This window comes from Oryzias latipes, chromosome 8 (genome assembly GCF_002234675.1).
Source record: "Oryzias latipes chromosome 8, ASM223467v1".
Classification (NCBI taxonomy): Eukaryota; Metazoa; Chordata; class Actinopteri; order Beloniformes; family Adrianichthyidae; genus Oryzias; species Oryzias latipes.
Window position 1 is genome coordinate 8386297 of NC_019866.2, and position 27525 is coordinate 8413821.

Here is a 27525-nt window from a genome sequence, read left to right on the forward strand (position 1 = left end):
ATGTAACACGTTTATTCTGTATTCAGAATTGTAATGTACATTATCTGTGCATAATTGTTGCATTTCTTTGTTCTGTATGTTGCAATTGTTCAATAAAAATTAAAGAAAAGGGAAATTATATTTAAATATAAAAAAGAAAGAAAAGCACCATGACCCGAATGATTACATTTTTCAAGGCGAATTAAGAATAAATTAGAATGCTGATCTGAACACATATTAGAAGATTATTATTTTTACATATAAGATTTAGAAAATGTACCTACGTAATATGGTAAACTAAGAGTATGATATTCATTTGCTTACTGCTATTTTTCGTTCTTGATATAAATGGCCAGATATGATTTTTATATAGTTATGTTTCAGATATAGATGTGTGCTCCAGACTGATAGATGATAATTTAGTTTGTCCGTTCCCAAGAAGGAAAAGTTCAAGTTCTAAGAAAGGAAAACAAGATCAGTTTGTGAATGTTTTCCTTTTTTCTTCATCGCCGGTGTTGCGATCATAACCTGTGACAACACGTTTGAATAAAATAGCTAGAAAATGTTCAATCTAACAGAGAAAAGAAGATGAACTAGACAATTTTATATACTTTTTATTTCCATTGAATGCAAGTCATCAGCAGGTGGTGTCAGCTATTTTTGCTCGGTTTGAAGTTTGTCAGTTTGGAGTCTTTGAAACCTGAGCAGCAGACGGAGTTTCCAGTTTGCGCTGCACAGCACCGCTGCATCTCTCGGATCACATCCTCGCATTTACTTTCCACATACTTGTTAGCTGTGAGATGAGAACAAAAAGTTCACAAATTTGTTTGAGATTTGCATTAGAAGAGCACAACAACAACGTCAATGTGTACCTTGTAAACACGTTTGAATGGCACATGCTTGCTTTTGACACGGATCTTTCTGTGGCATATCTAAAGGAAAACATGTGAGAATGAAAACAATGATATGAATAAAACATGGGCAGAATCTTAAACTTTACTTATTGGATAAAGATTGGGGGCATGGTTTTAAAGTTAGACATACCAGTAATATTTGATACGCAGATCGACCTACTACTGCTGGGAACCCAACCACTTCCGTTTTCAAGGGATTGTTTTGATCACGTGTCATGCTGTTAGCCAATTACATTTAGACATCTGCTCAACAGCGACATCGTGTGGGCAATGAAATACATGCATTTAGGCTTTTGTTGGTATTTTAACAATTTTTAAAAATCAATCTGGTCATACCAGATATTTGAACTTTATACTTTATTTTGAAAAAAACGCAGAAGTGCAAATAAAATGTCCATACTTTTTTGATGTTTTGCTTTTATTGATAAAGATAAGAAAATTAACAAACAGTTCATATGTACAATGGCAACCACTGAAATATTGTCATTGAGTCTTTTTTTATTTGCAATGATTATATTTTGTTAGTCAAGAAAACATATAGTCAAGACATAAACCAGATCAAGAAAATCACATACAGTTGGACACAAACAAACAAAAGATAATTACAATTCTAAAAAATGTATCTAACACATTAAAAAATGAAATTTCCAAAGACCTTTTTTTAATGTGGTCTTGTCTGTGAAATCTAACTTTACATAAATATCCACCGAATCATAAATGTTGCATCATTTCCGTGTTGAAAACAACAGTAAAATCTGCTAAGAGCAATGCTCTCTGCATGCCGGATGTAGTCTTCTGACCCTGAAGCAAGGTAGCTTGTCTTAGATACCTGAGCAAAAAAAAAAAACAAAAAAAAAAGTGGACATCAGAACTTTGTGTGAAAATGTGTGACTCATTTCAAAATTTCAAATAATAAATGTCTTTTTACCTTTGGTTTTTGCTTTGACAAGGAACTGCTTGCTTTTCTGATCCAGTAGATTGGAGGCTGTGCAGGTGTAGGTCCCTGGGAGAAGTGAAGAAGAAGTAACAACAGCTTCATCCATCATCTTCTCCTGCATGGGATGCAAGGATTGCCACGTGTAAACAGGTGCAGGGTTTCCTGTGGCTGTGCAGTTTAGGGTGATTTCGTTACCCATAGTTAAGTTCAAAACTTCTGTTTCAGGGCTCAGGATTGTTGGAGGAACTAGAGGGAAAAAGAAGATCAGGAATCAGTCTTTAATAAGTCAAATTTGAGGAGACGTGCTTTAGGAAGATGCAGGGGTTCATAACTCACAGTACACAGATGCAATGAGAGGCTCTGAGGTCACAGAAGGAGGTGGCTGTGGCCCCTCAGGTCCGAGCTCCAGCTCTGCCACACACTTATACTCTGCTTCATTTTCGCTTTGAGTTGGAGTGATTACGAGGGTGGACGAGACTTGGACGGGCGAGGAAGACGTTAGGTCAACAAATGAGTGTGTATAAACCTCTGTCTGCCCTCTGTACCACCTCAGGGTGAGATATTGAACAGGAGCAATATTCTGAACTTCGCAGAGCAGCTCATACTCTTTCCCTTCCACCATGGGGCCACTGTGGTTCACCTGCCTGATGGAGACTCTGTCTGGAGTTTCTGCATTAACACAGAGATCCTGTCAGGCAAACAGGTCAGTTTATTAACATTTATTTGAAGCGAGGTGGAACTTACTATAGAGAACCAGGTTGAGTTTCTCCTCACACTGTCGTGGAGCTGTGAAAAACACCCCATAGCATATAGGCTCCTCAATCCAATCTATTAGGCTGTCAACCTTCCACTGGACAGAGCGGTCTTCTTGTGTGTATGAGGCACCGATGACGGATTCCCAGCCCAGCACACGAACCGGTCGTGTGGCTTCACAGCTGACTGACACTGATTCCCCAAAGCCCACCACAACCCTGGAAGGCTTAAGGACCAGAGAGCATCCTTCACCTGAAACTGTCCCACACACCAACTGTTATCATCAGTACAGCTGCTGGCGTTATCACATCGTTTCCATCTATACATGACAAGAAAATCATAAACTATATGTAACTCGATTACTTCAAGCACCAGTAAGATAACATTTTAGATTACTCAAAAAGACACTTCACAGAGTGTAAATTCATCAACTTAAAATCAGAATTTTTTTTCCATTTGAACTCTCATTGTGTTTCATCCCAGTTTTCATTAACCAACATGCCACTTTTTCAAAAGCAAACACTTTCCCCTGCTAGAAAATGACATAAAAAAATAAGAGTATCCTTATATTGCTTACCTGAGGAAAACGTGCAAATAACTAGAATCCATGTTAGGACGTTGTTTCCCATGTTTTTTTTGTTTTTTTTTTAAATGGAGCCGTCGAGAGACAGAGAAATTCCTTCTTGATCAACCTCGGCAACTCTGCAGGGAACTATGCTGGACCAACAAAAAGCCCTTTCCCGGCTGACTTCAGGGATGGGAGGGGGGAAAAGAGGAGAAAAAGAAGGAAATTTAACAGCTGATTGACAAATAAAACAATCCCCTGCTTTGTCCTAAAGCAGGAAATTTAGGCCTTTGAAAAGCTTCATCAAATCTCTAAACGTCAACATTATTTTCAGTGGCATTAAGTAAAATCTTGGTTGATTTTTTTCTTGTTCTATTTTCTCTGAACCTCTGAAAGTGTGGAGATAAACCCATTTAGATTTGAACTGTTTTCATCATGTAAGCTGTAGGGCAGTTAAATTATGGACCTCAAAATTATTTTCATGTCAGTTCCCGCAGTTAGGTTATTTCCCCTCTCTTGCATGCTTGTCTCCTGCTGCTTCTGGCCCCTATGCTCAAGCCTGTAGGACCTGCACTGTGACCAGAATGTTACACAGCATAGCAGCCTGTACTGAAACTGCAGCACAGGATAAGTTACAAATTCCTTCTTGTGTATTTATGAAGAGGGCAGCTGCAAATCTCAACCTACAGCTTGGGCTGGATGCAGCTTCAAACCATATCTATAGTAAAAGGTTTATCTTTTCTGTCAATGACTCATTCAGCACATGTACCCTGCCAGGTTGTTATGGCAACCCAGGCAGAGCATAAACAAACAGTTGGCCTACTTTTGGGTAATGACAGCGATAGAACTTAAAAGATTTCAGAAAAAGCTTTGTGTCGTCTGTTGCAGGCAGGATAACACTTCTGTATACTTTTCTTTACATTGACTTTGTTCGGAACTCATTAGTATGGCAGTCTCAGCACTGGATGGCCTCAAAGAGGCAGAAAAGGAGGCCCAACAAATTGACGAAGGGCAGCAGGAAAACACTGACTAGTTTGCAGGAAAACACTGACTAGTTTGACTTTACCTTAATCAGTATTCAGCTTAGGGGCATCAGAAACACAAAAGGAAACAAAAACAAAAAAGGTTATGTACATCAAAAATATAGTTCAAAATGTACATTTTTCAAAGTAAAAGTCTTGTATGCATTTAAAACAAACATTTTATTTAATTAAAAAAAATCTATTTAAACATGTTTGGAGTACCAGTGCAAAGTTTATTTAGTATTTTTAAAGTGTAGCAATGCACACAGACATAAAATGACAAATGAATATTGCAAATATATAATAGTTGTTCACACAATGAAGATATGGTACCAATAAAATTATCCACATTACATGCAAATGTTGTTTTACAGTAGTTTTGATAAACAACAATACTGACTTAAAGCAAATATATATTCACAAACAAAGCCATTGAGGTCAAATTTTGGGATCAGATCTGGATCTATAATAGGTCTTGAAAGAAATTTGGGTTGAAGCTTTCACACCTGGTACCTACATAAAGGGCTTACAGATCTCTCTCTCTCTCTCTCTATCTCTCTCTCTCTCTCTCTCTCTCTCTCTCTATATATATATATGTGTGTGTGTATATATACACCCCCCTTTTTTTTTGGTTACAGCAAACAGTTCTAAAACAGTTTGAGAAAAATCGCAAGAGCCCCCCAATACACACAAATTGGGCCAACACTTATAAGCTGAATTTGTTTTTTTCCAAAAAAGAAAAAAATTCAAAAGAATACATTGATAAAAAATTTTCAATACATACTTTTTTGTTCAAAACACATTTTGTTTGCATAGAGCCTATAATGTTCCTGGTTATATTTTCAAATTTTCATAATAAAAGTGTTTTACATAAGTGTGCAACTCCACAAGAAACCAAAAAACAAAAAAGTGTACTTAGTCGTGGCACTTGTAAAATCTGTAACTTTGTTCAGCTTTTAAACAGGACAACATTTTAAAATATTTTAAAAAGCATTTAAAAAGTAATATTGACTAATGAAGTTTCCAAAACAGAATAAATCGTAAAAAAGTTACCTATAGGCCTGACAGCAAAAGCATGGCAAGGAAGGAAAACATGTAAAAACATGTGCAGACATGTAAAATCAAAGCCATAAGATTTGGAATTTAAATACTGCTAAATACCACAAATACTTGAAATAATTTAAACACATATCATAGAGATACAGATGACCCTTTTGCAATAAGTTCTCCAAAGACCATACCTTAAGTAAATTGAGGTGGTGGGTTTGTGCAAGTGCACATACAAATGTGAAAATAGTGGTGTTGAAGTCTAAAAATGCAGAATATTTAATAGTTGCAGCTGGTCAGAGGAGAGTCCAGCTTATGCTGTAATACCTAATGCTACCATTCCCCAAAGCAGGAGCAGCATCTATGTGATATCTGCATCATTAGATTTGTAAAATTGTTTAGTTTCCTAAAAAAGTCAAGCGGAAAATGTCAGTAAAATGAGATAAGCTGCTAAATAAACTGAGATTGCTGTTTGTTCAGAGAGGCGATTCAACTAATAAACTGAAACAAAAAGTAAAGAACATGAAGCACCTAAAAAAAAGTACCACAAAGAAGATCACTCATGATTCCACTTTGAAGCTCGGATTGTCAAGTTGCTCCATTTATATCAGTTTTTACGTTGTTAGTAACGTTGTTAAAGGTAGTAGATGAGATCCTGAATGGTCTAAACTCCAGGAGCAGGAAAAACACAATGAGCAGGCTGGACAAACACTGTTGTTTGAGGTCCAGAAACATTTTTGCAACATTTCAGAATGCTGAAATAGAATTTTTCAAAACCAAAAATCCTCCTCATATAATGGAAGGGCTTCCCTGAGGACATTTTATGAAGGAAAACGTTCCCCTACGCGTCAGGAAGAGTGCACCACCAAGTATTATCAGGGCTCCAAGGGACAAAAATACTCCCAACAGGATTCCAAAGGTTGTTCTATCCCCTGTGAGAGATGGAAACTCAAGTTAGAAATTAGTTAACATTAGTTAGAACGCAAAAACAGTAAAAACAACAACTAAGGTTTTCTGTTTGTCCTTCTCCTCTAATGGAAAACAACATAAAAACCTATCTACAAAAACACCCATCCTTCCATTATCCAAACCTGCCCAGTCGCCTTTGGGGGTCCTGATTACTGTTGGCAAGGGCGGGGTACACACACTGGACATGTTGCCAGTAGGTTGTAGGGCCACACAATCACTCACACATTCACACCTAGAGTCAGCGATTAACCTACAGGGAGGAAGACCCATGCATGCACGGGAAAAACATGCAAACTCCACTGAGGAGAGAGTGCAACAAAAGCAGGACAAGAAATGAAATGAATTCAGAATAGATGTCTTACTTTCAGCTTCTTCAAGAATGAAATACTTGATGGTGTTGCCCTGAGAGTTTGAGACATTGCAAGTGTAAACCCCCTGAAGGGCAAAGGTCAGAGTCCGGATGCTGTTGTCCCCATTTATGGCTGTACTTTGCAGGTTCTGAGGGTAACACCAATCATACGATGGCTTTGGATTTCCTATGGCGCTGCAGTTTAATGTTACATTTCCACTTGGGGGAATTTTCAGGGTCTCGTTCGCAGGCTCAGAGCAAACGGGTGCGTCTGAAAGATGAAAGCGAGAGGAGTAAAAAGAAGCAGGAAAATAACACGCTTAGATGACAAAAAAAAGTGCTTTTAAAACTCACAGAGTACTGCCAACCGATGCAGAACTGATGGTCTTAAAATAGGACTTTCACCCTCAGGCCGGAAGTCGAGCTTAGCTTCGCACCAGATGTCACTTCTATCATGGCTTCTATTGGCCGTCATGTTCAGGAAAGACGAGACAGTGGCCGGAAGGTGACTTGAACCCTTAAAACGTTCTTCATAAACAGATACATATTCAATGTACCAGATCACGGAGAGTCTACTTGTTGGTGCGACATTCCTAATCTCACACTCTATACTATACAGCTGACCCTCCCTCATGACGCCAATGTCATCAAGGGACTGGGATATGGACACCATTTTTGGGCTTTCTGCAAAAGAAGACAACATTTTTTTAATTTTAGCATTGTTTTGTCTGGGTTGATTTGAAATATTATGCAGGGAATATCCACTCAAAGTTCCTTACGGTAAACTGTGATGTTTGGGATTTTTGTACACTGGTCACCTTCAAAGGGAGTGGCATAGCATATTGGATCAATTTTCCAAACCTGCACTTTGTCAATTTGAAGCCGCAGAGAAGAAACGCCTTCCTTAAAAGGTGTGTTAAAATCTGGAGACTCCCAGCCCATACCCTGTATCTCAGTCCCTAAGGCATTGCAGGTGGCAGTGAAGGAGTCTCCAAACCTAACTACACTTAGATGGGGGGTGATCACAACTTCACAAGAACTCCCACTGGATCCTAGATGGAACAAGTAAAATTTCAATTCAGAGAACAGGAGATGCTTTACATACTAAATATGTACATACTAGAGGTGTAACGATTCATTTTAGCAACGATTCGATTCATATGATAATTTGTGGTTGACGATATAATTCATAGTTGATGTTGGTTCATTTTGAATGACCTAAATTCAATTCAGGACATCTTTAGCCAAAACCAGTGTGACCCAGAGATGAATACCTGAGTACTGAACAGTGCAGGAGAAGTTTTCCAGATTCCTTGTATTTGTTTTAAGATAATCAAGTGTAAATTAAATATGTGTACAAACAAGCAAGTAAACATGAGCTAACAGCAAATACATTCACATTTTAGTTTCATTAAGTTCAGCGCACTGTTTTTTTTCCACATTAAAGTAACAAACTGAACTATATTAGAACATTCTATCACACAGTATGGTTACATGTCTGTGTGAAATTTAAAGTGTTTCTATACACTGGACTGTAATGATGGGTTGATCAGTTTTTGCTGCCATCACATGTGTGCTGTCCGCTGTGATGCAAAATAAAATAAACCGATCATGCCTCAATCCAAAGGGTATTTTCCAATATCAAAATAATCATTTAATTACATTTTTGAAACAATTTTATAATGGCATAGGTCGATTCAATTAACAACTTGCCCCAGATAGTTAGATCTGGTTGGATCAAAGGAATTTACATCAATTTATCGTTACACCCCTATTACATACACATCCTCTACATTAAATTTAAATAAACAAGCTGGTTCTCAGGACATTAAAATACAAACACAAATGCTCAATCTACAATAAAATACCCAAAAAGGTTTGTAGTAATGTACTTCGCTTACAAGTAAAGATAAACTGTTGATTTAATTGAATGCATATGACAACATTTTCTAACTAAGTTGTAGTAATGTTTTTTTTCCTCATTTTTTTTTTTGGAAATATTATTGAGTCTAATGTTAACACAGGTTTATATATTTGCCTGGCATGTAACAATCACTAAATGCTTGAATTATAGTGTTTACTGATTGCCTAAGTCCAAAAGTCAACGAGTGCTGACATTGACTCCTAATGTTTATCTGTCAGCTGGCAGGTTATCCATTTAAGGAAGAAGGAAAAAAAAGTCATGAAGGCTGTCGAAACTGGTTTCCTTTTTAGTATTTACCTCGTCAAAATGTCAAAGTGAAAGAAGTAATGGTCATGATTACTTATACAAATAAATTTCTAATTTGAAATTTTAATTTGAAGAAAATCTGACTTTATAATATGCAGAAACAATCGATTACAAACCGAAAGAAAACATCACCTACCTGTGGGAGAAGCCAGGAAGATAAGCATAAAGACTGTCCACATACTTTCACTTAAAATTTAAAAAAAGGAAAAAATAACTAAAAACTCTGAAACCTCGGAAGAAAAAAGCGCGGAGATGTTTTTCTTTAACCCGACCGTCGGGAAACTCAGGTGAGCTGCTGCATTAAAGTACCCCTCGGAAATCTTTGTGACACGCCCTTTCTTTTGTAGCGAAATGCTTTCATTTCATTTGAGGGGTTTTTTCAGTCTCAACACAAACGATTTGTTACGGCTTGTCTCGAAATCTGGTCTCAGTAGCGCCCCCTCGAGGATGATTGACTGAATTTCTATTTACAAGGGGGAGGCAAAGATCAAAGAGAAAATTAACCAAGTAACCTTGTGCTATCCTAGGCACTTTTACATTGGGAGTTGGGTCATATAGACCCACTAGACAGTACGTTAAACCTTTTTTCTTCAGTGATTTGTGATTTTCACTGGTCTCCATGGATCACATGAAATCTTTCCACCTTTATCCACCTTTGTCATGGTAGGGAGAACACATCAATGTAAGGGTGGGGTCATCTAAGATAGCACAAAGGATATAAGGCAGCAGATATTCTTCAACTTTAACGCTGTGATTGAAATAATAAAAAATGTTTAGCATTGATGCTCTTTACTATTTCGCAGTGTTTGATTATACAAACAAAAGACGCATTATACATAGTTTTTTTAAAATAACTTGGAACAAAACAAATTAAGCAATTGGATGTGTCGAAACGATCTCATTTCCCAATAATAGTCAGCATTATTTAGATTTTCTTTATGTGCACTGAGATTCTACTAAAATAATTCATGCGTTGTAAGTTTTGTCATTTCAATAAATATATTTTCCCCGTCCTGATTGTTTAAAAACTCTACACCAGACATAAAAAAATAACATAAGATTTAGATAGTGCAGGGTTGTTTCTCTGACCAAAAACGTCTTGCATTTATTTTTATGTTTTGTTTCCATGCCGACAATTGTTTTTAATGTGCTTATTTGATTTTTTCATTGAAATCTTAAAATCTTCGCTGATCAGGCTATGAAAGCTTTAAAATCACTTTCCTGTGGGTGAAATATCCCATAAATAAACAGCCACTTTTTGCTCAGGTAGGTAAATAAATAATAAAAGCTAAAAAGAAAAACTAAAAATAAAGCTCTATTGGATTGAGTTTTTTCACAATTTTTAAGAGTTCTGTAGACATACTCTGATGACACAATAAAGAATACTTGAGATTTAAAATGTTTTAAATACCAAAATATTGTTGAACAAAGTCTCATTTTTACAGCACTATTTACAAACGTCTCCTTCTGTAAGGTTTACACACCTGTGTGCAGCCAAAAAATACAGCTTAAGTTATTGCCGTTTCTTACAAATAAATATAAAGTATAACATTTTCATACACACACTTATTCATGCAGTTGAAGCTATGACGGCTGCAGTCACTTACAAAAAAAGAAAAGGAAATTGTGTCACAAAAGCCTGGAGTGTGGCACAACCCCCAAAGGGGGATGGCACAGAGAGGATGAGGCAACCTCATACAATGAGCTCCTTCAATGCAGCACATTAGCAACAGTGCGTCAATTTCCATATTTTAACAAAGATTTGAACAATGCTGAGCGATAAAGGTTTGCATTGTACATATCAAACAAAGTCTATATTGAGTGCATTTTGGAAAACAGCAACATTCAAACACTTTAAACAAACACAAAAATAACATGATGTTCAATTCCCTTTGCAATCATCAATTATATAAAAACTGCCACATTAGTAGTCCTTCATTCTTTTTTCCAGTGCACCAAAGCTCAAATCCTGTGAGAACAAAAGTTTAAATCTTGAACCAGGAAATCTTTACTGTACTAATGATATTCATGATATAGGTGGGATAACATAATCAGAGTCATATGGGATCATTGGATCCTGCAGTGAGAGGCTTTTCAGTTCTGATGGCAAACAGTTCAGCTCAGTCCCTCTTTGCCATTAGGACAGTTTGGTCATGGGGAACTGCGTGTCCCAGCCGTTGTGAGCCACGTTCCCATTGTGGGTGCTGAGTTTGGGGTTTTTAAGGCTGTAGCGGCGCATCTTGGTGTTCTTGTAGTAGATGGAGTAAATGAAGATGAAAATGATGGAAATGATAATCACTGTGAGAGCCACAAATCCAGCGATGAGAGGAAGGTAGTCCTCTGTGAGGAGAACAATGCAAAAGGCAATGAAAATCTAACATGCATAATTCTATGTTTGCACTTTAGGTTTGCTTTGTTTGATACGAGCAGCAAAATATTAAAATGAGCCAAAAATACATTTACATCCCTTTTTCTAAAAAAGACACCACAGAGTCTTAATTTAGCCATAAATCTGACTTCTGTGATCTAACATAAAACAAAAATGTGTCTCCAGTGAAAATACATTACCTTTAAAGATCACCTTGACCATGTGTGTCGTTGAACCACATGGATTACGGACAGTGCAGTTGTAGTAACCTGCTGCAGACACACGCAGAGTTTTGTTGAAAAACTCTATAGGTCCGGTGGCTGACATGTAGCTCCAGGTAATATTTAATGGTTGGCTGCCATCCGCCTCACAAACAAGGTCTTCATCATAACCTGTGAAGAGTGGAACTGTGCCAGCAAGCTTGGTGGTATTTATCTCAGGTTTATCTGTTAAAATAAACAGATAAAGGGGGCGATGTCAGGAGTCAAGAATGTTCTGCTGGAGTATGTGTATGGTGAGTAAGGACAGAAATGCTTCAATTCTCACAGCAGACGGAGACGTTTAAAGAGTCGGAGAACATGCTTGGTGGAGAGTGTCTTCCAGCTTGTGGGAGGTTCAGCTGAGCCTCACATCGGATGTTGACTCCATCGTGAGTCCTCTTCAGCGTGATCTTTGTGGTGCACAACACGTTTACTGGATGTCTCATCTCACTTTTGTTGCAACTTGTGCCATTTTCCTCCATCAAGTCTGCAGTCGAATAGAATAATTGATGCTTAGTTAAAGAGATAGTCATTCGATTTAGGAACTTTTTTACAGGAAAACGGCAACTTTAGACTTCACTCCAATAAAAAATTGTGTTTTTATCATGTTCTTGTAGCATTTTCCTCATAATGGAGGACATATATAGAGGAAATTAAGATTAAAATAGCATTTTCAAGTAATTTCTTATTCAAATCCTTGTTAATTAGGAGCAGATATAAAAATGTTGTTTGAAAAAGCTTGTAAGTTACTGTGGGAAAATGAGGACATTTGAGGAAAGATCTCATACCAAGTTCAATGGTTCTATTGCCTTTGGACGCCATCCACCGCACGGTGATGCTTTGAGCTGGAGCCACATCGACAACTTCACACTGCAGCTGCAGCTCCATGCCCTCATAGGCAGAACTTGCATCCCCCAAAGAGTTGATGGTAACAGCATCTGGTGTTTCTATGAAGGAAATATTTCCAGAAATGTGAGTAAAATACAAAAATAAACCCAAAAAGTTAAGAACAAAGTGGCTGCGGGTATACTTACTGTACAGTGTGTAGTGCAAAGGTTTTTGACACTCCCCTATTCCGTTAAAGACCCCATGACAAACAGGCTTTGGGTCCCAGTCCTCCTTTGTGTCTGGAGTCCACTTTGTGCTGTTTATGCTGCTCTGATTGGCTTTCCAGTATATTTCCTTCACATTTGAGTATTCCGTTGACGTTGGCTCGCATGTTGCTTGCTGCTTCCAGCTTTGGTATTGCAACACCATGGCGTCTGGAGTTATTTGAATTGGACATTCTTGCTTTGCACCTGTGGGAGATGAAGAAAAAAAAAAGGAGTCAAACTTTTTCACATTCTTATTTATAATAAAAAGAAAACACAAAGCAATCATGAGTATATGCATTAAAAAGCTGAGATCTGGAGCATAATCGTTTCTATGGAATTTCCAGGAAAAGGGTCAGGAAGGATATCCACCTCCCTTTAAGGGGAGTCTGCACTTGTTGTTCACCATTCTTTGAGCTGACTCACTCACAGCTCAGAAAAAGGCGTCATATTCCATTATAGTCATGTCTTTTAAAGGAAAAATCAGGCCCGAAATCAGAGTTAATTTTTAATTGGTACTATAGCCAGACAGTAACTTACTGAGTAAGCCACTTCTGAACCAATGTATTACAAGTCACAAAAACACTGTAAATAATTTATTCATTCCTTGTTGTGAAACTTGTTGCATTTAAGGCTTTATAGGAGCATTACCTCAGCTCAACAACGACTATTTTTAAACTTAAGGAGACTCAAAGTAGGAGAGATGTCAAACTAGGGACGCAGAGAACTTACTCGACTCAGAACCGTTAGAAAGCGACAGGAGGAGCTCTAAAGTCCAAAAGATGGAAAGTAAGCGACGACAGCTGAAGTCCTCCATTAAAACGTAAAAACAAAACAAACAAACAAACAAATGTAGCAAATATGTCCGGGCAGCTCTTAGCCCTCGTCTGCTTCACCTCCCTCTGTTGACTTTTCGGGAGGAAGCGAAGCTAAGCTAACGCTGCCGTTCCAGCTCCCAGGACTTCATCACGGCGGAGGAAACCGGCCCTCCCTTCCACCACTGGCACGCGCACATTTGCCCACCCCACCCCCGCCAAACACATGCAGAAAATGCAGCAGCTGAGCAACAGGCTGCAGTCCACGAGACTGGAAAATATAAAAATACCACCTAAAACCATCACACCTCCATTTGAAACCATTCTGGTCTATCAAAAACAGGAACAACAAATAACAACATGTTAGGAAATATTCAAGGTTTTTTGCAGAAACCAGCCAACATGGCTTTATTTTATTTTGAAAGGCCAACATGTTAAATACCCACTCCAATGTAAATCGTGTTTTTGTGTTTTTAACATGTTTTTGTGGCATTTTTGTGACGATGGAGGACATATCAAAACCAAATTAAGCGTAAAGTAGCATTTTTGAGTGTTTCTTTATTCAAATCATTGTGAATCAAGTGCAGACGAAAAACAGCCTTATGCTATCTTGTGGGGTCCAGATGACCCCACCCAAACATTGATGGGTTATCCCTAACATGACAAAGGTGGATAGAATTTCAAGTTTTCCATGGACATTGAAGATCAAAAATCATTGAGAAAAAAAGGTTAAGCGCCCTGTCTTGTGGGTTCCAGGTGACCCCACTCCCAACTTTAACGTGCCTTAGAATCCACAAGGGATAGCAGTGATGTCAGTGGTCCAATTTTCACACCACAAACTCTCTGTTCCTCTCCACTCTGATGCACCCACGTGCAGACGAATAGATCCATGTGTGTCTTCGTTTTCCTTGTCCGAAATGGCATCTGGCTCTAATGGCTGGATAGCTCCAAAATGTTTACTATTTTTGTTTCACCGGTAATGTTAGGTTGGTGATGTGAAGGGCTGTGAGCTAGTGGGAGTATGAACACTAGCATGTTGAGAAGTAGAGTGTGCCAACGGTTCCAACTACAACTCAGAGGCATTATGGGTACTGTAGTCAGGTGCCTTGCAAAGTGTTGTTGCTTCATTTGTTTGTGAGTCAATTGAATAAAGTTAAACTTATCTGTTTTTTTTTTCACTAGATGCGTCTTGTAGTATAAAAAAATACTTTACTTTTTTATACTTTACTTTTTCTTTGACCAGAGAGGCACAATGGAGTGATAAAAGGCTTTGTAGGAGACAAGTTGCAGAGTAAGAATAAGCTCATGCCCATACTTACTTTTCACGGTGACCCTGACAGTTTTAGAGACATTTCCTGCTTCGTTCCAAGCATGGCACGTGTAAGAGCCCATGTTTAATCCGGTAGCATTATGGATTGTCAAACGGGAAACTCCATCTTCTGTTTTCTCCACCACATTGGCCATTCGGTAGTAAGTCCAGGAGTAATCCGGTCGCGGGCCACCCATTGAAGAGCATTTCAGGTCCAAAGTGGCTCCAAGTTGGACGTCGGCACTTTCAAGCTCGACTATATCAGTAGGTGGATCTGAAGGCAAAAGAAAAGATCTGGGATCACAGTAACATGACACACAACTTCTCAAAAATCTACAAGTATTTGACTTACATAACACAATCACATTCACTGTGAAGTTGATGCTTGACACATGATTGAACGATCTGACAATGTATTGGCCTGCATCTCTCCTTGTAAGGTATTCTGGTAGCTCCACCTCCTCCTCATCTTTGTACCAGATCTCAGAAGGTTCGGGAAAGCCTTCAGTACATGGCAAGCGACGGGTGTTCTCTGCTACAGTTAAAGTGCTCAGACACGTCTTCTCTGGGCCGTCTAATAGAGCATTACAAAAAAAGTTATATGTTTAAAACTTCAAATAAACTGTCCTATTACCAGAAATATGAAAACATATTTGTGTCAGAGCAGATTAAATTCAAAAATTATTTAAATTTTTATTCATTTGTTTTTAAATAACTTAAAAAAAAAATCTCAATACTCACAAAACACTGAAACCTGGAAGGTCTTATTGGCTTTAACCCGCCCTTCAGCTTGAACTGTGTATATTCCGGTATCGTTTCTTCTTAGGGGAATGCTCAAGCTTATAGGAAGTTGATTTTTCAGCCACTCAACTTTTGGCCTGGGATTTCCAGTCACATAGCATTTCCCTTCTAAAGTTTCCCCTTCCTGTACGGTCAGATCTGAACACCTAATATCCGGTCCAACTAAACAAAAGAGGAGAAAAGTGAAGAAGTAGCTGACAGACATTCATTTATTAAATGACACTTTAGTGTAAAGGGGCATTTTGGAACCTGTGATTTAGTTTATTCATGCAACCATGCAGTAAAACTTAATACTTACATAAAACTTCAATGCTATAGCCTTGTGAAGATACATTTAACTGTGGCCCCTTTGGCCCTAAGTCCATAAATGCCTCACATCTGAATGTGGCTCTGTTGTCTTGTCTCCGCGGTAAAAATGGGTAGAAAATTGTCTCATTCGTGGGTTTCAGGCTGGAGCTGTTTAGAATGTTTTCAAAGATAAATTCGTCATCTTTGTACCACCGTACTGTCAGATTCCGACCTGGTGCAACATTGGGGATGTCACATGTAAAGTTATGTGTCTCCCCTTCTGTCATCACACCGTTCAAGCTGCTGGAACTGATGCTGATGTTTTCTGGGAAGGCTGAAGAAGAAGAAGTTGTCAAGCTCTCTTTACAAGTCATTGCAAAAAAATTAATAAGTAAATAAAAAGGAAACTTACAGTAAAGAATAACGTCAAGATCAGCCACACAGGTTTCACCATTTAGAGGTGTTAAATAGCACATGGGTTTGATACCCCATTCTGTGAGGCTCTCTATCGTCCATGTCAAATGAGTGACCTTTTTGAGTCCTGTTCCTCCAACTGCCTCCCAGCCAATTCCTTCAATGTCACTCCGTGATGAAGAACAGTTGACTGAAACTGGGTCTCCATATTTCACCACAACCGACGAGGGACTCAACTCAATGGGACAGGGGGTTGTTTCACCTGGGACACAAGATTATAGTCACACAGAGATGATCATTTGCCCCGATGTCTTTTGGGGCAAAAACAGCTCTCTAAGTGGGTTCTATAGTTCCAGCCTTAAATGAGAGCAGACAATAAAGATGTGAACATAAAATATTCTTTAAAATCCCAAATATCAACCCTTGTTCTAACTCACTGCTAATATTTAGGATGCACACTTTGTCGTTTTTTTAAAAATATCAAAGGTTTGGTTCTAAAAAAATTTCAATAGTTTTAAGTTTTATACCAACAGTGTGTTTATCAAAACATGTTGTTTTTTAAAAGGGATTTGCAGTTTTCCTTTAAGCCAATAGATCAAAATGTGTTTTTTCAGTTTGACTGTCTTTAAATCATGATGTTGGTGGTGGTTTTGTCTGGATTTGCAAACTTCAACTGAAGAAATACCAGCAGGTGTATTAAAAAAAAAACAGTAAAGATGGTCTCTTAAGTTAACTGAATGTCAAAAGAATTGTGACCTCAAAAAACTGAATTTCAAGTAAGATAAATTTGTTGTTTTCATTTTACCTTTTGTATGAAAATTTATTTACATTTCTGGTCAGTTTTGCATCCATTAATAGATTTACTGACTTTTTTTTTCATTGAAGCATTTAAGTTTTTTTGTAATATTAATTTAAGTATGGTCAGCACATTGATGAAAATGGCATAATTTAGGCCCACAACTCCCTTAACCCCTTAACACCACTTAATGCATATATACATCAAAGAAATTTGCCTCCAAAATTACCTTCATTTAGCATCTACTCAAAAGGATAAACAGTAGTCAGTTTTCTTTTCATAACCGGAAATAAATTAATGCGTCAAGGGGTTAAATGCAGTGCAACAACATTTTGTCATTCATTTATGGAAATCCAGTTATCTTTATTTTTTTTAGTTCATTTTTACCCTCTTTTAATTACTTGGTGAGTAGAACATTGTAAATGTAAAAAAATTAAAGAAAACAATTCCAAATTCTGACATATAACATTTGATCCAAATCCATAAATTGAAGTACAAAAACCAGGAAATCATAACCAGGAAAATAAAGATAGAAGTGTAGAGCATCAAGCATGATTGTGAGATGGAACCTTATAAGCTTAATGTTGGGTTTTATTGTTCTAATGGCTTTTTGAAGGTTAACCCACAAGTGAGAAATGTGTGGCAATAAACTGAGTATTGGTCTAAAATGGTTGGACCACTTTTCTGTAAAACACAGAAAAAAACATTAAAATTGAGGCTTGATACAGCCCATGAGCTTCGTTTTACAAGTGCTAGTCCAGTTATCAGTCCATGACAGATGGAAGATAAATTGAAATCAGCCAGAGCAGAAGCTTGTGAAGCAACATGAACCTTGAAACCGACAAGGTTACAGGATGACAGCTGATCGTCCATCATGACTTTCAGATTAAAAGCGAAAGGGAAGCTAGTTGTGTCAAAGGCAGCAGAAAAGTTGTGTGTGTGTGTGGGGGGGGGGGGGGGGGGGGGGGGATAAAGTGGATACTTCAGTTACGGCCAGAAGTTTCATAAAGATTTTTACAAGATTTGTGTGGGAGTTTAACATTTTAAAACGTTACTTTTCCAAACAAAAAAAGGAGGAAAAGAAAAACAATAACACTCACAAGAACTTTGATATTCCTGCAACATTTTGATTTAAACTATGAAGCAAATACTAACTGATGGTGAAACTGCATATAAAAACACTTTATATTTCCCCCCTTGTGTGTGTGCTGCTGTTTAAAGTGGTGAGCAGATCTCAAGTGGAGATAAATGTGATGAGATCAGACCGTTTTACTTAGTGTTCAACGTCTCATTAACCATGTGATGAGATTGGAGACCTCAAAAGCCCCACTAACATTAAAATGTACTGTTTTGCGTTTATCTGAATGTTATAGCTTGTAATCATTACTAGAAAAAAACGTGAGCAATACAACAGCCGAGCATATTTTAGATTTTGAATTTGGAAGGATAACTTTCCCCTGTTCGTGTACTACTAAAAGCAAAAAAGGAACTTTTTACCCTAAGCTCATTAAGTCACATGGCTTACATCATAAACTCTTCTTTCTACAGGATTTTAGCTGACAATAAAATAGCCTACCTGTCACAATGAGAATGAGTCCAGCAAAGAGTTGAACAATCAGTATCCTCTCACTCATTGGATTTGTTTTGTCATCTGATTTGAGCAGTGTCCTCTGTGGTTCATTCCAGCTCCTCTTGCTTTGTCGTGTGGGGATCAATCTCTGTTTCGGTATGAATCTGTGACGGGCTTGGAGAGCAGAGAGATAGTGTAACAGAGTCAGCACTCAGGCTCTTTTACACAGATACCACACATACTAAGCAGTTTGGTGTGTGAAAGGGGAGACGAGGGGGGGGGGGGGGGGTTCTAGGATGGAGTTGAATCGTGGCATTCATTAGTAAGGCGGTCTCAAACTGCTGCATTTTTCCAGTCTTTGTACATACTTGCACTTAATCCTGAAGGCTGGGATTTATTTAGCTTATATTATTGTTTGTTTGCTTGCTTAAGACAGGGACAGCATATATTAATGACATTTAAAATGCTAATATGGTTAAAGCTTTTAAGGCTACGGTAAGTTTCATTTTTATTCCCTAGACAGGTTGATAGTCCCTAAAAAAATCTATAGATTCATGTTTAGAATCTATGGAGATTCATTGGTGAAGTGAAGTTTTTACTTGATAAAACTAGTTCTGATCCAGTTACATCCAATGAGAATTGCTTTTGCTTGAACATTGGCACATTTTGGAGGAAAACAAATAGCTTGTGCAACCTGACCTGAATTTAAATGAGAGACAGAGTTGAGTCATTTTCAGAACTTAGATTTGGGCCAGCAGATGTCAGGGCACCATTCAACAACTAGATCAACTCTACTTACTGTAGCCTTGACAACCAGATTTACTGGTAGATCCCCCTTTTTTGTTTTCTTGTGTTGTCACAATGCTACATTTATTGGCTACTAATAAAACAAACAGTAATGTTTGCACTTGCAAAAAACAGATCAAAACCTGAACACATAATACAATTTTACACAGAAATAGACCATGTAAAAAGAATGGACAGCTCAGCCCTTCTCCCGTGTTCCCAAATGGGAAGTACCATTGCTTCCTGAAATGGGCGCCACCATGTTGAAACCAGTGACAGTGATTGGTCCAAGTCGCTCTGAGTCTATGGCAGTGGCGACAGTAGTTGCCGTAGATCAGGAAGCAATAGTCAGGGATTTTGCCTCATTTGCAAGAGCCGGAGGTAAGACATTTTCTGTGGGTGAAGTCACACCTCGATTGGTCTATTGTTTTTAGAATCTGTGGATCATACACAATATTGTGCTAAATAAAAACTACCAGAAAGCACCTGTAGAAATGGGCTTCTTTTGTGAAATCACTCCTATGTTCTGGCAGTCTGGAAAAGGCCCACACATCGTAAGATGGCCAGCTCACTCACACCCACACAGTGCCATCTCTGCAAGACTATATTTACACGTTTTAATCACTGCTGTCAGGACTGAACTTTATGAAGACTTCATCCTGAGATTGAAGCATATTCGACTCTTACTTTTCTGTGGAACCATCAGCAATGACTCCTGAATAGATTTCCCCTGCACTTTCTCTTTCACACCCCCATCTCATTCCAGCTGTTATGAAATTCCAGATTGGGACTTTCCCAGATAAATAATCTGGGAAGTAAACTCTCCTCATGGTCCGATGAAAGATTTTTGAAAACTGGGGTCACAGTATTGTTATCTTTTGTTTCTGGGAAGCAAATCTTAAGCAACAAAGACAAAATCTTGAAGCAACAACTTTTTTCAAGAGGGTGAAAAGCATGCAGTGTAATTATATCCTCCCTGAGCTCCTGTGATCTACAGCAATGAAGAGCCAGTATAATGTGTTTGTTGTGGAGGAGGAAATGGGAGAATGTTTACTTTAATCCAGTGGGATCAGAGGTTACTGGATTCACAATAAAGAATCTGCTCGTAGTATTCTACCCCCCCAACTTGGGAATGTTTATACATTAGCTGCATACCAAACTCTAATCTGTTGAGCTGAGCCCTGTTTCCCAGAATCATTGTATCGGGAATAAAAAAGTCACGGCTGTTGATTAACACATTATTGAGTGGCGTGAAGCACATTTCACTTTTCTTCTGTGTATTAAAGCAGTTATTACTTTCTATGGGAGCTTTCCAGTCATGAAAAAAGAAACCTAGAGCGTAGTAAACTGTTCACAGGTCATTAGCATCAGCCTTACTCAAATGTTACCACATGAACACTTCAAAGTAATCTGGAATATAATTATTCTCACTTTAAAGGATTATCAGCATTTAAATAAATCCCCTTGAATCTCATGGAATGAATTCTTTTTTTGATATCTTAAAAATATAAGCGTGCGTTACTTTTATATTATTTGTATGTCTGAAGACCAATTTCCTTTTTTTTCTGTCCTAAAAGAGAAGTGATACAGAAGCAGAAACCCCCAGAGTCTATTAAAAGAAAGTGAAAGAGCTGAAGTCAAAGATCGGAAGCTTCTAGGGAAAAGGAGTCATGAGTGAGTCATGTTTCCTCTGGTGGTCTTGTGTTTCCGGGAAGGTTTCTGAAACAGTTAAGAAAAAGTTGGGAGGAAAAACTACAGATCTGTAAAAGTATTTGTGCTCACATGATGGTCAAAAAAGAGGTTGCGCAAACAGCATGTGGGATTCATTAACACTTTCTAAGGCTTTTCCTGCAGCAAAGAGGAAAATGCTGTAAAAACAGGATCATGGAGAGGAAAGACACAAACGCTCCATTAGATTTCGAAGTGTGAACGCAGAAATAAATGAGTCATGGATTGATTGATAGGCTGATCTAGTGGTGTTAAATAACACTCATCTTTAGAGCTTCTCTCAGCCTTAACGCTTCATTTGTGAAAGCGAAAGACTCTCCCAGCATGTCGCCCGCATGCATACTGAAGGCTGAGCTGGCTGTAACATGATCATGAAAAATTAATGGATAAAACAGGGGTCCTTCTGTGTCCACATTCCTTCTGTCTTTGCCTGCTATCCACTTCATCTCTTGTAAGGACAATCTGAGAAATATTCTCTCTTTTTCTGTATAGTCTAACTGTTGTGAAGAAACTTGGTAACATTTGTAGAGAAATCTAAAAATATTGAAAGCAGTTTTCAGTTCTAGCCATTCTTTATTTAAAAAAAAGGTTCTTCTGATAACATTTCTTTAGAACACAATGTTTTTTCTTAGCTGTCAGTTCTGTATAATTACAATGAAAATATAAAAATACACTGAAAGAAATTCTATTTCTTCACTATTTTCCCAGGAAATGTAAAATTAAGACGGATCATTTCTTATATATTTCATGTCTTACATGTTTTCTAACTCATTGCATCTGTTTTCACTCAACTGTTCTTTGGAAGCAGTCCTAGCTGTTGTAAAAATTCCCAGAAACCATATGAGAATGGCAATTGTTGGGATGAATGCAACATAAAAATCTTGCAGATTGCTTCACTTTGAATATAGTTAAAATCAACACCCAGATTTGATTTGGAAGAAAGGGGCCAATGAAGTGTTTGTATCCAGTCAATACTACATATAATTCAACAACAAATTTTTCCTTTCTTTGTCATTAAACCACAGTAAGCCTCACTGATGTGGAGGCTGGGACCTTCTTTTAAGGGTACTTGCATCCAGGCTAATATTTTATAGGAGTTCCCCTAACATGCAGGGGTTACTCAATTGTATCTTATTATTTCTAATAATGTAAGGTCTGATGTTGATCACAAGGTGTGACTTTTGTACCATATGACACTACATCCCCATGTTCAGGTCAAGAGAGACATCAGAGAGATGATGAGTATAGAAATCGTTTTGGAAGAGCGGAAAATAAAGAATTTATTACCAGCAGGATGAATGCTCAAGAATGCAAGGATCCAAGGAAAAACACATAAACACAAAAAATGCAGAAATATTTGAGTCACTGTTGTGTCCACCATACATTTCAAAGCGAGAGGCTTTCCTACAAAGGAAAGTCATTTAACAGGAATGCCAATTCAGTCTGCTTGTCCTTTATAAAAATCACATATTGATAAAGCAATCGTGGGAAAACTGTCTTCTGAGACTTGAAAAAAAGGAAGAGAAAAAGTGTGGTGAAGGTTTTGACGTGCTCCACATCATGACCTTTCAGACTGTAAAGGCAGATGAATACAGTGGCTGCAGCTCATCCTGTAATTTTGATTTACAGTATTTGTGGACTGATGGCTGAAGAACCTGTTAAAGTTTGAATCATTTAAGATGATGACACCACTGAACTTATTTTAAAACAGTAAAAAAAAGTCTTTTTTTGCTATTTCTTTCACAAAGAAATTGCTCAACTCTTGTTAGGAAAAATAATTTTTAAAGACAGAGAAGTGAAATTAATTGTGGGAGTCTGAGTTTCAGTTGTCATGTGGAGCTTTCACTTCACGATAGCAAATTGAAAAGTTTTACAACTAAACAACCAGATCCTAAAATCAGGTAAAGACGTTGACTGCCATAGTTTGTTGTCCTCTGACTATCTTTAGCTAAATTTCTCTCAGAGAAACTATCATTTTTTTCTCAGACACCGACTTTAATAACCAAGAGCTGAAACTCCTCTAAGCCTTATCTTGTACTTTAATTTCAAAAATGCCAAACTAAAGTAATACAGAAAACTAATTTTGACATGACGATGTTGTAGCAACAAAATTAAAGTATGTGTACAAGCTTTTCTTTTTATTCTTTTTTAGTCTTTAGCTTGTGGGATACGTTTTCAGCTTTGATCGAAAGAAATATGAATTTTTTTCCCCAAATTGAAATTCATAACTTTGTCTCCTTTTCTGTGAAGAAACATAATTCAAAACAAATTTTCAATGACCCTATATTGTACACTTACCCACAAATTTATAGTACATAGAGGGTGTTTAAGTCTACTGGAAACAGGGCTAAAAATAAAGTGTTAAAAGTGAATGTCCTGTATCTTCATTCTGTGTTCCTCCTGTCTGGGGCTACTGTTAGCCCTCTAGGGCCTCTCCTGCTTCATTATTGAAAATTCAACTACTTTCTCATACATTCCCTCACATTTTATCCTCTTTCATGAGGGAACCAAACATTATTTTCTCACACCCTATTGCACCTGCAAATTAGAGATAAAAACCACAAATTTGGCTTCATCATTGATGGTCTTTATGATAACTGACCAATATGATCAAAAATTGATCTGCTGAGAGGGTCTTGCAATGGATTTCGGAGAATATTCTGATCATGATGTTGAGGAAGAGGTCACATTGCTAGAAATGAACATTATTTTGAAGAAGAGGATGAGGGTGAAGACCAATTATTACTAAAACAAAACTAAACAGCCAGTTAGCAGCCAGCATCAGGACCGGTCAGTCCACAGTTAGCTGAGGACCAGAACAAGTCCATCAGACAGCAAGTGTAGAAATATGGAAGTTGTGAAAAATGAGCCACGATTGCAACCAGGGGCAGAACACCAGCTTTTGGAGCCACCATCAGGAGAATTTAGGAGAATGCTGGCACCAACCCTCTACTCAACCCACAGAACCAACATGCCAAGCCTGCATTAAGTATGATGCTGTTGCAGTAAATGTCTGACATTAATGTCTTGCAAGAAATAGATTCATAGATTCTAGTAACATTTCTGATCTTCTCATTATTCAAGATTGTAGTCAGTAGAAAAAAAAGAAGTGCTGCAAAGTCTGTGGACCCAAGTTGAACAGGAAAACTCAATACAAACACAGCAAGTGTATGATGTGCAACACTCACATACAGTAAATCTTAGCCCCTCATGTTTGTATAGGTTGGTAAAAACAGAAAAATAATCAAATGGCGTTTATGTGTTGATGCTGATATTGTGTGTTCAACTTGTATTAGGTAAACTGACCTTATATTTAATAAAGTTCCAATTAATAAAAACCCAACAGTTGTGAAACATCTAGCTTTATTTGAATTTTTTCCCCATTCAGTCTGATAGATTATAACAGATTTTAATTTCTTTTACTTCTTGTAAACAGACAAGTCGCACATTAATTCATAAATGCAATCTAACAAAAGTAGCACACATTTGAACCATGTTTGCTGTTTATATGAGTATTTTAACATAAATTGTTCGATTGTGTTGTTATAACAACCCAAAGGTCTAGCAGGTCCACGAACGCTGGCCAAGTAACAATAATACGAACACCATACAAGGGTTGAACAGCTAAATGGGGTGCAAGTAAATCAAGGAAAGGATGAGAGCAGAACAGAAAAATAAGCAGGAATTAGCCACTTAACTGTGAACAATGAATATAGGTGTTTGAAACAAAAGAAGGATGTGTAAAGTAGCATGTTGAAGAATGATTGTTAACACTAACGTAATTAACTTGGTTGTACTTCCTGTTCATTGACTTAATGCCTTTTGGACTCAGTTCAAAATAAAAGCATGTATTTTCCATGCAAGATTCAACTGATGAATCTTTGAAGCTTCTCCCTTTCTGACTCCTCTCCATACTTGCACAAAGACAGCTTGTCTTTTAATTTCTGAGCCACTCCAGGGCTAAATACTTGTCCTTCTTGCAGAACAAAACAATCTGTGCTTGTTCCTCCCCGGAGAGAATCATTTCTCTATAACAGTAACGTCATTGCCATATGGTAAGGTTTTGTGCCTTCTTGACGGGATCAAACAAAATGCCTGAAGTAAAAAGTTCATCCAGTTTCCTGTACGCTTAAATACTGAAAAAATAATGCAAGCAAAATGAAAAAGATGACTGCTTTCTGAATTTTTAACATCCCTAAAACACACTGAAACAAAAGGGGAATTTTTGGATAACTGCTGCACTGTTTGGAGAGATGGTTGAAAATGATGTCATGCATTCTGGCCAAATAAAATCTGATAGGCACAAGCTGAACTGCAGCAAACGCCCCACATCATCTGAGCAGAACCGATTCAGGGAGAGGTCGTCAAAGCCTTTTGCATGAGATCCTCCCCACAACATCTGTTTGTCAGTTTCAAGTATTAAAAGTGTTAAGCATGCTTTTGTTTTATGTATTTTTTTTTTCTGCGGTAAATAAACGACAGATTCTGCTAAGTATTACACAACACAAGTTATCTAAAGGTATGGATCAAAGGTCATTCAACATATTCTCCATAACTCTTCTTTTTAAATGTCTCACTGTGAAATATTCTCTTATAATTTGTATGGATCAGTCAACCTGCACATTTTTTAACCACCACTGCATTCCGACTAGACTGAGTTACCAATAGATGGCAGCATCACACAGAACCACAACACTTACCAACAGTTACCAAAGGTGCAGTGTTCTGGCCGAGGACAAACTCATGGGACCAACTTGGCTTTCTGTACCAGTGAAGGAAGGGGGGATTGTTTCCACAAAAAAAAAAAAAAAACCTTGGAGATCAAATGTGTTTTGAAAACCGCAGCAGTGACAACCACAGCAACCCCATGCACGCACTCTGAGGTCATGACGGAGCTCCAGTCCAATTAACAGTTACTGCAAGTTGGCTCGAAAAAGGGGAAATTCTGTACATATATACATAAAACCAGTCTTTTTCTAAATGTTTCAAATTATTTCAAAATGATATAACTTTATCAAAATTAGTAAACCTGTGCAAACTATCTGTATGTTCTCTGTTATATAAAAATACAACAGTGTCAAAAAGCTTTTTTGGTTTTCGCCAGTTACAATTTTGGTTGATTTTCAAGTCACAACTAAGCTTTGACAATTTTTCTGTTTAGTTGTGAATGTTTTGTGACCAGACATTTTTCTAAGTGTTTGAGAAATGAAAACTTGTGGACATTTTTCCAAAATCCGTTTTGTTTGTAGCAGGTTAATTCTAGATACATCAAACATTCAAAATATACCATCTAATTGGACGAGACAGAAAAAGGCTTTCAAGGTGAAAATACTTGAACTTTTGTTTTTAATACCACACAGAAATTGCAAGTTAATGTGGTCAAGCTGTCTTTTTACCACACCAACTGTCATATGGTGAAACGTAAACACATTTAACGGAACTTGAATAATCTTACTTTTATTCCATGACTCAGTTGTATTTCCTATCTTTCTGCATTGAATGACGTCCGGCTGTGCTCAGCGTCATGTTAGACAGATTAACAGCTGTATTGTGGTGGGATAAACCACAAAAGTGATGATTTCTCCCATATTTGAAGTGGTAACATGGTAATCCTCTGTTTGTAAGGACTTTAAACACAGAATGGCTGCGGTTTAATTTTAACCTGTTTGTTTTGGGTCTTTTCCAGCATGTGTTGCAGATGGACATTTTCTCACAGAGCCTGAGGTTTTTTTTTTTTTCCTTCAGCTCACTCGCTTCTCTTTTTGGTTTCAGTCTGGACTGAATCGTAGCCCCAGTGGGTCGACCCTTCAGCCAGTACATCATGCCATCTTTGTTTGCTGTCAGAGCCATACAAGTCAAATCATCTACCATCGAAATCACGAAAGCCGAATCACCTCAAAGTCTTTTTTTAATGTCTGCATGTGTCAGCAGCATTTGCTTTTCGCCAAAGAAACATTACAAAAAAACTCCACAACATGGGACTGTAAATAGATGAGAAAAAGTTTCAAACATCTGGATGAGCTCCAGTGCTGGATTTACAACATCGTTTATAAAAGCATTCCTTTAGGGACACTTGCTGTCCACTGAGTCTGGGGAAGTTTTAGAGCCCAGAAGCAAATAAGGCTTTAATAGATTAAATATATTTATTTGTTTTTGCGTAGAACATTTGAGGACAAATAAATCTCAGCCTGTGACACAGGTTGTTTACTTAGTGAGCTAGAGAGAGGGTAAAAAATATGGAGAACCACTTAAACTTTAGAGTTTAGCCATAATTTTTTATGAGTTGAACCAAGAAAAGGGCAAAACTGTAATTTTTTTGATGAGGGGCAGGTGACACAAAACACTTAAAGGCCCAAGTAAAGGATAGAGACAAATGAAACCAGATCGTATTTACCACCACCAATCATCTGCACAGCTGTAGAAGACTTCTGTCCGGTTTGTGAGCATGCCTTTCTTTCTCCAGCGTTACCAGGATGTCTTGTTAAACCACATCCATCCTCCTGAAGTGTTTGAAACCCTGCTGATCAATAAAAA

At 37.7% G+C, this 27525-nt stretch overlaps 3 protein-coding genes across 3 annotated transcripts; all 3 read right to left on the reverse strand.

Annotated features, from left to right (window-relative positions):
- Positions 1 to 577: 577 nt before the first annotated feature.
- Positions 578 to 1157, reverse strand: cmc4 (C-X9-C motif containing 4). The gene is made up of 3 exons (XM_011478045.3): positions 1024 to 1157; positions 852 to 911; positions 578 to 772 (listed from the first exon to the last, which is right to left on the reverse strand). The coding sequence occupies exons 2-3, from the start codon at positions 907 to 909 to the stop codon at positions 630 to 632; spliced, it is 201 nt and encodes a 66-aa protein (XP_011476347.1). The 5' UTR covers positions 910 to 911; positions 1024 to 1157; the 3' UTR covers positions 578 to 629.
- Positions 1158 to 1292: 135 nt separating this feature from the next.
- LOC101160736 (hemicentin-1) lies at positions 1293 to 27413 on the reverse strand. The gene is made up of 18 exons (XM_023957933.1): positions 27386 to 27413; positions 18484 to 18651; positions 16110 to 16373; positions 15708 to 16031; positions 15350 to 15571; positions 14961 to 15182; positions 14615 to 14882; positions 13217 to 13371; positions 12428 to 12691; positions 12182 to 12340; positions 11680 to 11880; positions 11334 to 11579; positions 10906 to 11105; positions 6549 to 6684; positions 2575 to 2841; positions 2167 to 2499; positions 1822 to 2076; positions 1293 to 1722 (listed from the first exon to the last, which is right to left on the reverse strand). The coding sequence occupies exons 1-18, from the start codon at positions 27396 to 27398 to the stop codon at positions 1715 to 1717; spliced, it is 3705 nt and encodes a 1234-aa protein (XP_023813701.1). The 5' UTR covers positions 27399 to 27413; the 3' UTR covers positions 1293 to 1714.
- Positions 4383 to 9298, reverse strand: LOC105354539 (immunoglobulin superfamily member 10). The gene is made up of 5 exons (XM_011478047.3): positions 8902 to 9298; positions 7315 to 7587; positions 6890 to 7219; positions 6549 to 6806; positions 4383 to 6149 (listed from the first exon to the last, which is right to left on the reverse strand). Exons 1-5 carry the CDS (start codon positions 8942 to 8944, stop codon positions 6007 to 6009), a joined length of 1047 nt encoding a protein of 348 aa, XP_011476349.1. The 5' UTR covers positions 8945 to 9298; the 3' UTR covers positions 4383 to 6006.
- Positions 27414 to 27525: the final 112 nt, after the last annotated feature.